Source organism: Mycteria americana, chromosome 3 (genome assembly GCF_035582795.1).
Source record: "Mycteria americana isolate JAX WOST 10 ecotype Jacksonville Zoo and Gardens chromosome 3, USCA_MyAme_1.0, whole genome shotgun sequence".
Lineage (NCBI taxonomy): Eukaryota > Metazoa > Chordata > Aves > Ciconiiformes > Ciconiidae > Mycteria > Mycteria americana.
Genome location: NC_134367.1, coordinates 34,781,177 through 34,793,823, shown reverse-complemented (window position 1 = coordinate 34,793,823; position 12,647 = coordinate 34,781,177). Strand labels below are relative to the sequence as shown.

The following is a 12,647-nucleotide window of genomic DNA, read 5'->3' as shown; positions in this document are numbered from 1 at the left end:
CTGATACTTGTCAGTGTAAAAAAGACTGCGGGAGCCAGGACAAGAAGATGGGATCTTATTATGGCATCTCAGTCTCTGAGGACCCTCACAACTGCTTTTTCCACATTTATGCCCTGCTCTTTCCATATCTATGTGATGTCTCTGAAATAGGGTATTGCGCCTACCCCCATTTTATTCATCACAAAATCCAGGTGCAGAGACTGACACCTAGGTTCTCAAAGTCAGCCAAAAGCCTACATCCTACTGATATAAATGAGAAGGAAATGGGAAAAAAGACCCTAAATCTTCACCTAAATGAACTGTTGCAGACATAGTGAAAAATCCACGCAGATGGTGATACCACACATCCTTTCACTACGGACACAGTGCTTTACCAAGTGGGCCACTACAGACTTGTAACTGCATTTTACAGGGCTCTGAAACTGTAGGCATATTAAAGAACAGTGATCAGAATGAATAATTCTGAGTTGTCCAAGGAGCATGATAATAATGAACTGCTACTCATCACTTTCTGAAGGTAATTTTTTTCAGAGGCCACCCATGGGATTCTGTGAAACTTCTAGCAGCCAGCAGCTGAAACCTCCAAAAGACTCAGCTCTCGAGGATGCCTTTCTTGTACTAGCTGAGACATAAATACAGTGGTATAATATTTGCCTTACCTGAATTGCGGCATTGGTACACTGTCGTCTACAGAGTCTGTCACCTTTTTACCCTTTCCCTCAGTTACTACCAGCTTTGAGTGTTAGACACTGACCCAACAAGGCAGAACATCTAAGGTTTTATGTCCTGATGCGCAACCATGGCTTCGAATTGTACCAACAACTAGAAAGTACCTAACCAGGGGCGTTAGACACCAGGCTGTGCATTCAGGTGCTGAATCATCATCAGCAACTAGACTCTAGAAGGAGTGAAGGCAGCTTCCCCTCCTATCTCTGGCACCTCAGCTAGGACGAATTTGGATCACAAAACTCTGAAGAACATTTGACCTATGTGACATGTCTGCCACACACAACCTCTTTCATAACCATGGTATTTAACTACCAGCATACATGGTCATCCAGGCAGACACTGAGAAAAGTACATACATGACCTGTGCATTTTCTTTTTCTCCTGGAGAGAAGCGGACAGGCTGGGAGTGAGGTATTAACTGAGACTCGTTATCCTTGATAGTTGTTAGCAGAGTTCTTAATCACTCAAGATGGCCAGAATATTCATTACCTGAGTTGAGAAAACACATCCTTCAACAACAATCTGCTTTCTTGCAGATTGCTTTCTTCTACGTTTGCAGAATTATAGTACAGTAACACGGGGTGAGCGTTTAGGGCTTGAAAGAAAGAGCCACATTGCTATCTGCTGTGACTGTCTTCAATTACGGCAAAAGAAGAGTATGAGGCCCATAATCCTTTTTCCTAGAGTTAAATGGGCTGTGGACAGTAGAGTAGGGAGGTAGGGACTACATGGGAGCAGCAAACAGCCACAGGCAGAAGAGCTGACTTCACAGGGGACAAGTCACAGGCTATAAGTAAACTCTTGGAGTACGCAGAACAGCCGCTGAAGATCCACTCTGAACTTTTCTTGTACGTGAAACATATCATACCTGGGCTGAACTTGACTTTTGGGACTGTCATTTGTTAGTGAAAATAGGCGATGAAAGTGCACGGATCATTCCTCTGGGAATTACGAAGGAATGAGATCATGAAGCTCTGGTTTGTCCTACCCACTCACAGCAGTTCTGATGTCTCTCTAACACAAAGGTCAAGGCCAAAAGCTTTTTCTCCGCCCACAAAGAGGGACACTAAATTTGCATTTCAATACAAAATTTAGAACATTTACTCATCACGAGGAAAAGAACTGATTATATGACAGGGATTATGAGTTTAGTATCTTTGCTGTTCCCCTGTGACAACCAAAGTTGTGACATATAAGGCAGTACTGCATTCTCAAGGGAAGACCAGGAGGGGACTAAAGCTGATTTATCTGTGTATTATAATCCCAACACTCAGTAACGAGTTTGTAAAAGGCAGCAGTCCCTGGGAAAGGAGACCAACACACAACCTATCTGTCCTAGCACAGTCTACTGCTTCCTTCCTGACGTCTTTGCGTCTGCGATCCCCGTTCATCAGAAACACCATAAATGAAATAGTTCAGCGTGTTCTTCTGCTGCCATATTTTCTGTGCTCTAGGGGGGGATCAGAAATGCTAAACTTTATTTATTGCTCAGGATCAGAAAGGAAGAGATGTCCTAGTATTGGACACAATATTCAAAGCCATGAGATTTATGAAATTGAGGGCTTTTTGCAACAGTATGACAAATTTGATATTTAAACAGATCACTCCCACCACACAGAAGCAGAAATGTAACATGCCTTTTGTTCAGAGATTTACCATGTTTAATTATTCATTTTTTCAGTAGCTTAACCATGTATTCAGATAAATAAAGTAATAAACAAAAGTGTTCAAAGTGAGGCAATATTGTCTTTATGTTATTTTTAAATTGTGATCAGGTATCTGTGGGACATGGAAAACTAAAAATCAAACAAAGTACATAATCTTTGCTTCTCTAATAAAATGTAGTGCCAAATTCTGCTCTCAGGTAAATTTCTATAAAGCATTGTCCATAAGGGCATTACAATAGAAGGACATATTTCTGGGTTTAAAAAGTGCAAAAGATTTGGAGTTCTCATGTCATAAAGGCTCAGCACACACCAAATGGAGAGCTAGTGTGTGGCTCTAACACATATCGCCCTGCTGACCTAGTGCAAGCAGACGCAGCATCACTCAACTCCAATAAGCTGATCTGATTTCACCAGATTGCCGTTTGGCTACATTTGTTTTTTGACTTCAATTTGCCTGCTTCAACGAATGAGAGCACAATTTGGCTCCTTTCTTGGTGAAAAGGAAGCCAACCAAACACAACTTTCACCAGGCCTCAGCTTTTGGCCCCAGATTTCAACATACACTATTACAGCGATCAAAAGAACCATAGAAATTACTTATCATTTTACTGTTCCTTAACACATTTCACACAGTCCTGCAGCAAGCAGAATCACAGATGAACCTCAGAACATACAGAGAGCACAACTACTACACTGGACATGAAAAGGAAATTTTATTAAACATGTTTACATAACATGAGTCGGAAGTTCATTTAAAAGCACAGGGGAGTGTTAAGACAAGTGGTCAATATAGAAATATACTATCGAATTATAACTAGTTGGTTTTTGGCCACTAAGACAGAACAGGATCTAGTAGTAGTGCACCAATGCTTGAGTTCTTCCTGCTCAGCAGGTCGAGCAGTAACCAATCTGCGCCCTATGGAAAGATGGGCAGAATAATTCCCACGTGTTGAGTAATAATAAATAGTTCACTTGGTGCAGGCAGTATGTCTATGAATTAAAACCTAGTGTGTACACAGTTTCTACATGTGTTACAGCCCCACAGTAGGAATCTACACCAAAATAGTTATTAGAAGGAATTTGGTCCGTACTACATCACGTTTTCCATAGGGTAAAAAATAAAGTCCATCTATAGACATTTAGCACCAGACTCACAGACCTAGCCTGGCTAAAACCTGCAAAATGTCTATAAGAAAAATGGATGGCTTAGATTTCTTGGTTACTTCAGTATAGTAATTACGAGCAAACTGTACAAGTACATGCAACATACAAGCTGGCCTATGTGGAACTAACATACATTATTAAATAACCTTTTTCATCTCTTTTTACAAAACGTGCATGCAGCTTTGAACAGTTCCAAGTCATGCTGCTCTATTTGTGTGATCACAAAATTGAATGGCCTGTAAAAGGAGGGGAAACATATCAATGCACCTGCAGGAATCTGCAGTTGTTCGCACATTTACAGAATATCACAAGGGATTTCAAGGCCAAGAACAACTCAAATGAATAAAAAGCAAATTGAAATTTGACTTGTTTTTTCTCCAAAAAGTAAGATATCTTGCGTTAAAAAATCAAGCCTTGTGCTTGCATCAATCTCAAAGAAATGTAAACTAAAATTTGATAAAAACATTAGTAAGTGCAGAATATTTCAACTGGAATTTCCAGTGAAACACTGAACAACTCATACCATGCTCTATCCAGGGCAGACAGGTGCGTCTGAAGCGACACACATCAGAGAAGCCTGGGTACAGCTGAAAGTGTCATATGCTCAATCCATTCCTGGTCAACATTTTGGGAAGTCAAATATACATTTATACACAGAAATGTAAATATTTCCTCTCCATTTCTAAGAGGAAAACTGCATTACCAGTAACATATTCAATGTCAAAATTAAGACTAAAGCTGCTTTATACCAGTCCCCAGCAGTAGTTGCAGAATTCTTCAAAATTCTTCCATGCAAAACATCATAAACATAAAAGTTACTATATATAATGCAAACATATCTGCTTTTTACAAAGGAAAAGTGGCACTGTGATGATTATTTATTTTTAAGAATATAACTTAGATTGGTCATTTGTTCTGGGTTCCCACGTGAGAGACTTGGAAGTACCAGAACTGAGAAACGATTTGAACTCGCTGGAATCGTAACTGTGGCTGTTGAACACTTTAACGATGCTTACAGAGATATGCTTCAGCCCTTTTTTGTTTGGTTTAGAAGAAGAAAGGAAGGGTCTCTGTTAGCGTTGTGAGGACTTCTACAAAACTAGCAGAATCACATGGCAAAAAACTAGTGGAAGTGACAAGTACAGAAAAACTGCTGAAACACCAGGAAGGTAACACTGCTTGAGGGCTCTGTCAAAATGTGAAAAATACGACATTGTTAACAGAGTGAGAGCTTCCAGTTTGGCTCATCTTTGACTTAGTTCAAATCTAAAGGTGTCTCTCTCTCTCTCTCTTTTATTTTTTAACGTTATAATCATTGGTGATAGCCGCTAATAGATTGGCCGTATGTGATATACCTTTGTTCTATCAATTTAAGCCATGTCTCAACAAACAGACATATTTTTGGATAACTACTACAAGCAAAAACAGAAGTGATTGTCTCTCTCCAACAGTGTTTTTTGATCATGTGAATATCTGGTTCCAATTGTTATCCTGGGTGACGTTTTTATTAGACAGCACCTGCTACTATGATCTAATGCAGGGAGGCCCAGTTGAACTTTCCAGAGATGACTGGGAAGCCCTGCGTGTCAGGGGAGTCAAGGTTGGATCCACTAGTGATGAAGGTGGAAATAATTTATACCAGCCTATTACCACACTGGACAGATCCAGTTCCTCCAGAAGGATCTGGGCAACTCCCATGAAGCATTTGTGGTCCATTCGGCCGTAGTCTCCCCAAACTATTACCTGGAAGAACATAAAATACAGGTTCAGCGTTGTCCCAAAACCCGTGCTTACATGTTCAGTTCTGCTGTATTTCGTTATGTGTTTATGTAAGGAAAATGTTATTCTTAAGGGTGAATGATTGCTCCCTCTTGAGGGAAAACCTAATGGCAGGACAGGAGCGAGAGTCAACAAAAGAGAAATGTTTAATACAGCCAGACATTTCACAGGTCTGAAACCACAAGCCACAAGGATGTGTTTGCTGGTATTTAAAAAATTAAATGCTTTGTGAGTTCGAATGGGTTTATGCATATTGCTTAAACTTAAGTAAACATGCAAGGGCTTCTCCTAATGATAGCCTAAAATGGGATTAAAAAGCAACTGACCTGAAGGACTTTACCCTGTGGACTTTCATCAAAAACCAGTGTCTGTTGGTACAAAGGATCAAGGGTCTTCCGTGCAATTCTTGTCTTCTTCTTAGCTATACATGCTCCGTTTTCCAATAAATACACTTTGACATATGGAGCTGCAAACAGAACATCATGAATTTTATGTTTGGATTTAAAAACTTCTACATTGCACATCTGAGCTGGAGGACAAATGCCTTAAAAGGAAGCTGAGTGGAAAGAAAATGACACATGCTATCTTCACTGTATAATCTGAATACAATTATATTTATAAAATAAATGACACAGCCCGTAAGAAATCAATTTTATTTTTATAAACCTTGAATTTAATTATCCAAGATGTTACTAACAACAATTCTGTTTCATGTCTGTCGTTTTAAAAACACTTCCCTTTGCCAGGAATTAAGTGTCACTCTGGAGTCTCTATGTATGGTTAGGGGTCAGAGATATTTCAAAACAAAAGACTGATGTTTCATTGAAAGGAATATTTAAAACTAAGTCACTCAGATGACACAGACATTAATTGCGCTTTCGTCTGCAGCTCCTAAGGAGGAAGTAAAGTACCATTTTGGCAAATTGTTATCTAAAACAACTGTTCCAGTTGTTATGATAAGCAGTGGTTGTGGTGATGATACACCTCTTCTAATAAAGATTTTTATAAATAACCAGAACTTCCAAAAATGCCCTTATAAAATGATACAATATTAAATCTCATTCATTATACAAGTTATTGACACTGGCACTAGCATAACCTGCTGTCTTGAAGCACTGTTGCGTACAGAAGACCACGGCATGTAGGTTCGTTAAGCTGTTTGTTCAAAGCACTTTCATTTGTTCTCCATCTCTTGTTTTGATGTGGAACAAACACAAAGGACTTAATCTACATCGACAAATCCTCTCTGATATATATTACTTGCCTAAGATACGCAGAAATACTTCTGCAAATGTTCCTTCCAGAACAGATGTTGAGTTGCTGAAAATCATTCCTTGAAAGGTGGCATGCAACTGGCAGATGCAAGGTGGTAAGAAGTGGACATTGGTAGCAAGGATATATCCACGCACACATTCCTTGTTGAAAAGCAAACTAAACAAATATAGCGACAGCTAATGAGGAGCTCAAAAAGTCTCTGATCCCCCGTTCATCAGCATATTTCATATTCTTGTTTTCTGTTAATTTTCTTTTTTCCTTACCTGGGGTAGATTTGGAGCCAGGTTTTTGTGTGAGGCCACGGGCTCTAATGACTTCTACTTCTAACTGGCCTTTTTTATCCACCATTCCAATCTGGATGTCACCTGAGAGGCAGAAGAAAGAAGCCCACATTTTAGAGAAGCAGTACGGCCCGGGAGATAGGGTATGAGAGTGAGAAACAGAAACACTAGTTTGCTACTAGTCTGCTGCATTAGTGTGCTTGTCAACTCTCCTCCTGATCCCTTTAATTTCTCCACCTTTAAACCAGGACTAAAAGATATATACTTAGGGAGCACGGTGCCCTCTCTTGGTGTGTGGTTTATACCAGAGCTCAGTATTTGTGATCCATGGAGGCAGGCAAATTTACAGCAACACTCTGGTATAACCACCACACCTTTAATTTTGCACTGGAGAATTATCCAGAGACGTCCTACCTAGGACTGTTGCCCCAGTGTGCTGGTCACTGACGTGCGCTGCCCTGACAGTGGTCCCACACTCAGAGCCTAAAAGCCAAACTCATGTTCAGAAATCCCCTTGGCTGGAAGTTTCTGCCTCCAAGCTGAAATACAAGAGCTGGCAGTGCGAAGGCTCCTTGTCTGATGTAGCAGGAAGGAGAACTGCTGGTAGAGGCTAACATTGAAACCTTCTGTAACTACAATTGCCTGACTTGGATCCTCAGCCTAAGGCAGAGACACCAACTGGACGAGTCACGCAGTATAGCACAGCTTCAGAGAACGATGTCCTGCCCCCCAGGAGCTCAAAAGAGGTCTTTGTTTCTGCAAAAGCCTCCAACAAGTACAGGGGTGACAATTTTCCTGTTTTCATCAATATTCCACACCCATTTTTGGTGTGAATAAAATGATGCAACATGTTAAAATAAGAAGCTGCTTTCGCTACTAAATAGTCAAACTTGTTTCCCTGCCTGAGTTCTGACAAATGACATTTTCTGCAGAAAAAGGAAACTGTTTAGTCCGAGACCAAGCACTGTTCTGATCTAGATCAATAAAATGCAAGGGAAGTCAACTATGGGCTGATGCTCAAAGCTTTATATCTGTATGGTTTCATATATCATGGAATCATATATCATGGAGCTACAACTGGAGAAGGGATTTTGCAGTGAGCTACAACTGGTAGAAATCTAACAGGCCATTTAGGATAAAAAATGCACAGTATGACATGGGCAGCTACGTGATGCCTGTGCAAATAAATGAACTATATATATATCCATGAAACACGTGAGTATGTATATATTTGACATGTAAACTCTGATTGTCTAAAAAACCACACTCACAAATAGATAGTCCTGAACTGTAGAATTTGGGGCCCAGATTTAGAAAGACAGCATTTTGAAATTAACTGGGCATGAGATTTTCACATACTTGTCTAACAGTGTACTAAAGCAGTGTTTATGCCTTGGTATTTGAGGTATGACAGAGTAGCAGGGAAGATTTTTTTATCAATCAAACCTTGCTTGAATAAACAGAGCTCTGTGTTGCACTAAAAATAGTTCACAGGAAAATGCCAACCAGCCTTTTTAAGAGCACATCTCCGTATCGCATATCCAAAATAAAACATGCGACAGGGAACCAGAAGGGGGAGCAATAATACAAACATTTTCAAATCGTCACTAGTGAAAGGATGCAACATAGAAGGTCGTCTGAAAATTGTTAAAAAGCATGACTGAGTGCTTTTCTGGGGGCCAAAACTTGAGCCTCTAGTAAATAAAGCAGTTCTAAGAAGTGAAAATAAACGTATTACTCAAGTAATCTGCAGAAAAATATTTAGGCAGAAAACAAGATTAAAATAAAGAGATGGAAGAAATCTAGACCCTTATATTCATACCGATAGAGCCACTTGGATTTTTATTGGGCAAATCATCTCACAAATATGTTCTCTTTCAACAGCTAAAAAAATGTATTTAACAAGTTTGGTGCTTATTAATGCAATAGAAAAGTGGCAGTTATTTGGACTTATACAGCAACCCTTGCCTTATGGGGTACTCCAAGCAATCTCAAGAAATTTTGTCTCCTGCTCATGAGTTGGGAGGGGAACACTCTCTTCTGCAATTTTTCTTTCTGTTTCTCTCTCCTTTTTCCGAAGAGTCTCAGTAGCCCTTCCTGAAGCTGATTCTTCCAAGACAGCTGTACCGAAGCATTGGCCATTTATAATTTCCAGCAGAAAAAGTATGGTTACGGTAGTGGATCAAGGACTCGTCACTTAGCATCCTAAAGCACGTCTAAGAATTGCTCATATATAAGTAAAAAACTACCAAATCTTTCCACAGATACTTACACAGTACTGTGCTGTTGTACACCTTCTACACTCATACCCTAGTCATAACTAAGATACAGCTAATGCCACTATAGGGAAATCCAGACTGGTCTGGAATACAGAGAAGACCACAGATAGGCCCAGGCAGCTACTGTAGAAAAGGATTTTGTCTCTTTCATGACAAACACTGGTTTTATCAGCAACTGGTTATTGGGCATTGCAAATGTGGGCAGAAGTTTCACATTCTGGGGTTACTTCAGGATGAACTATACTTGGACAAGTGCAGAGTTTGGCCAGAAACTGTCACATCCAATATAATCTGTGGCAAGTAAATATAAACTCTGAACAGCTGGGATTTTGCAGTGAGCTACAACTGGAGAAGCCACAATAATTTTGAGTGGGAAGTAAAGTGCAACTCCTATCTTCAAATTTCAAATGAGATAAGCAGACACCTCACATACGGAGCAAATACTGTTTCTCACCCCATTTTGGATGCTAGCACGCTAGAAATACCAGTGACTGCATATAGGACCTTCATGTTTACAGTGAAGGAAGCCACTTTGTAAAAGTCTTTTTGGTGCTGTAGTCTGGCAGTGTGTACATTAGTTAATTGGCTTATTATTCATTTAACAGAGGAGAACATATTATTCTTACCCATGGCAGGGGTTGCTAGTGTCTGTCGGCCTACTAACTGTGCAGGTCCAAGTCCATCGAGGAAATCACTAAACTGACTGTCAGCGCCCAGCCGTACTCCAGGAAATATTAAGCTGAAGCAAAATAAAAGCTGGTTAAGCATAAGAACAGGATTAATTTCTATTGTCCTACAGTATTTACCTCAAAAGCACTTGTACAAGGCAATCAGCTCAGGATGTGCAACCACAAATTGATCTGCAGCATCAGGAATGAGCTGTCTCCCATGGACCCCAAAGAAGTGTAGTGAAATTCTGCACATGGACCCAAAGCAGTCCATAAAACAGTTCTTGCTAAGGAGTTTTCCAGGAGCAGCGAAGAGCCTGACAGGTGAAAAAACTATGAGTGACCTTGTATGAGAAAACATAAAATGCCTCATGAAATTTAATAGCCTATCATTCTTCATTCTTGAATGCTTGATTTACCTTGTAATACTGTTTTATGTCTATACATACATCCAAACCCCATCCGCATCAGTTAGAATGAACAGGGAAAACAGATGTATATGCTAAATTAATCTGATTGTTGCAGCTGTTTAATGAAGCAGTGAACTGGCAGGTACTGCTAGTGTTGATTAGAGCTAAACCTGATGCCACTCCCTAGCCAAAATATTCTGGTAGCCACATCTGGATCTACAGTTGGTACCCACCCCTCTTTCAGGACACAAACTGAACTGTAATACATCGGCACAGAATATATGTGCTTTTCCAAGCTGCTTGTTTGTATTCCAGAATCTCCACTTTCTTTTTAATAGATATACATTCTCCAAACAATAACAAAAGAAACAAACAACAAAAAAGAGAGAGAGAGAATGATCCATGGTGGGGAGACTCAGCTTTGACTTCCTCATCACAATTATGAGGAACAGAAGAACAGACTTTGAATCAAATCTAGACAGCATCTTACCCGGCAGGCCATCCACCATTCTGTATCTGCTTCTCCCTCAAAGGAAATTCCCTATTAGACTGGAGCAAATAATCACAAAACTTCCTAATAAAAACACCTAGCATGAAAAGCTTTGATTTCCACAGATCAGGCTTATGTGCTCCAGTCATTCAATTCACACTGAAAATTCTCTGCAAACCCCAGTTAGTTGGATAGAAAAAGTCCGTTCCTCTCTTCAAGACTAACTGATCTTACTATGCCTGCATAAATGTATAGACTGCCTGTAACTAAAGCTGGCCAAAAAATATCAGCAGAGTGCTTTTCACTAGAAAACTCTGATTTACCAAAAGATAAGCTTTTCACAGAAGTTTAGTTTTAAATCATATTTAAGAAGGTTTCTTTAGATGGAGGAGGAAAAGAACCTCAAGGTGTCCAGTTCAACCATCAGCCCACCAGTTACAGCATTCACCTAACCTTGAGATGCAGGTTCAAGCCACCCACCCCACCTGACAAGACACACAGTCTGCTTCTCCCCAGTGGCACTACCCGTTCACTCTTGCCCCTGCTATGAAAAGTTTCTTGCTCATTTCTTTGCCCTTTTTCCCCAAAACGCCTGTTACCTTTTTGCTGTGGAATGACTAACAACATTGAAAATCTTCACTTGAGAGCCTTCTCACTTTTCAGACACCTCTAGCTATACAAATAATGAAGGGTGTGAAGTACTCTATTCACCTTAAAGTGCATTAATTCTAATTCACTAAACTCAGGTTACGGGTCAAGCAGAAGAACCTAACATGGTACCATGGTACTGTAGGACTCTGCATTCTCAGCTGAGCTACGCATCTGATTGGACTTATGAAATGCAGGATGAGGCATGATACTGCCAATAAACTGGCATCCTGGAAGTAAAGTCAGTATCATAATGTACACACAGCAGGAAGGAAAAGTAGCCTGTCCAAACTTAACACAAGCACTTCCTAATTGTCAGCGTTACCCACCTACAGTAATGTCAAGAGTGAACGGAAGACAAAATACTACTCAAGCAACCAAAGTCAAGCTCTTGCTGATTTTGATGGGAATCTCACAGGATACAGGAAACAACTAGCAAACAGCTTCACTATTCAAATGTAGGGGAAGTCTGAATACAAGGTGCTATCAAAAACTGATTCATGCTCACACTAGAAATAACAACTGAAGTTAAAGGTGACATTTCTAACATTCAAAAAAGGCCTGGAAGAAGGAGGGAGAGAGGGAGAGGATTTTAGGATCAGCTGGCACAGTGCATATACCCCTGATTATGTGATGCAGTTGTGCAGCTTCCCCTCCTTTTGCATTTGTGTCCAACTCATGTTCTAAAAATTGGGCAGTGATGCACATAGGGGAAGTGATTATACAGTAGAAGATTGTTTAATTGGTAATCTTTCTTACAAGAATCTCTGTAGTTAACATTCTTCATTCACTGTGAACTAAACCCAGGGCTTCTGTAAACTAACATTATTCTATCAAACTCAAGTGAATTCACTTGAGGATTTGATCTACAGCTAAATCACAGAATTGTAGAAAAACAGAAGACTTTAGAGAAGTTTTCTAAGCCACAAAGTACAGCACCACGATGAACAGAGCCCTCTGGTACCCCTTTTACCTTTGGCATTATGTCCTGTTTAGGGAATGTTTCTCTTCCTGCATTGCACCAAGATATATTTAACTGTTTCACCTGAGTTTTGTTATCTGCCTCCTTTGGCCCATTCTCCTGGGCCTCCCTTCAGAGTCACTGTTAGATATTGGTGGTGTTTTCACTTCACTGGCCTCACTGTTTCTTTAGTCTTGCCAGGAATTGGAATAGGGATGTGGAGATCAGGGACATTGGTTAAGGCTAAGGTCAAGTGTGCAATGGGTTTGAAGTCAGGAAATGAAGCTGAGGTATAA

The 12,647-nt window shown here is 40.1% G+C and overlaps 1 protein-coding gene across 8 annotated transcripts in view; it reads right to left on the bottom strand.

Moving 5' to 3' along the window:
• Positions 1 to 2,507: 2,507 nt before the first annotated feature.
• Positions 2,508 to 12,647, bottom strand: part of RIMS1 (regulating synaptic membrane exocytosis 1) — a 354,590-nt gene continuing 344,450 nt past the window's right edge. For all 8 annotated transcript variants that reach the window (XM_075498194.1, XM_075498193.1, XM_075498185.1 and 5 more), the window contains 4 exons: positions 9,801 to 9,913; positions 6,878 to 6,979; positions 5,666 to 5,805; positions 2,508 to 5,303 (listed from right to left, as the gene is read on the bottom strand). In XM_075498194.1, coding sequence (XP_075354309.1) covers positions 5,085 to 5,303; positions 5,666 to 5,805; positions 6,878 to 6,979; positions 9,801 to 9,913 — 574 coding nt within the window. In that variant the 3' untranslated portion in view covers positions 2,508 to 5,084. The remainder of the gene's footprint in view (positions 5,304 to 5,665; positions 5,806 to 6,877; positions 6,980 to 9,800; positions 9,914 to 12,647) is intronic.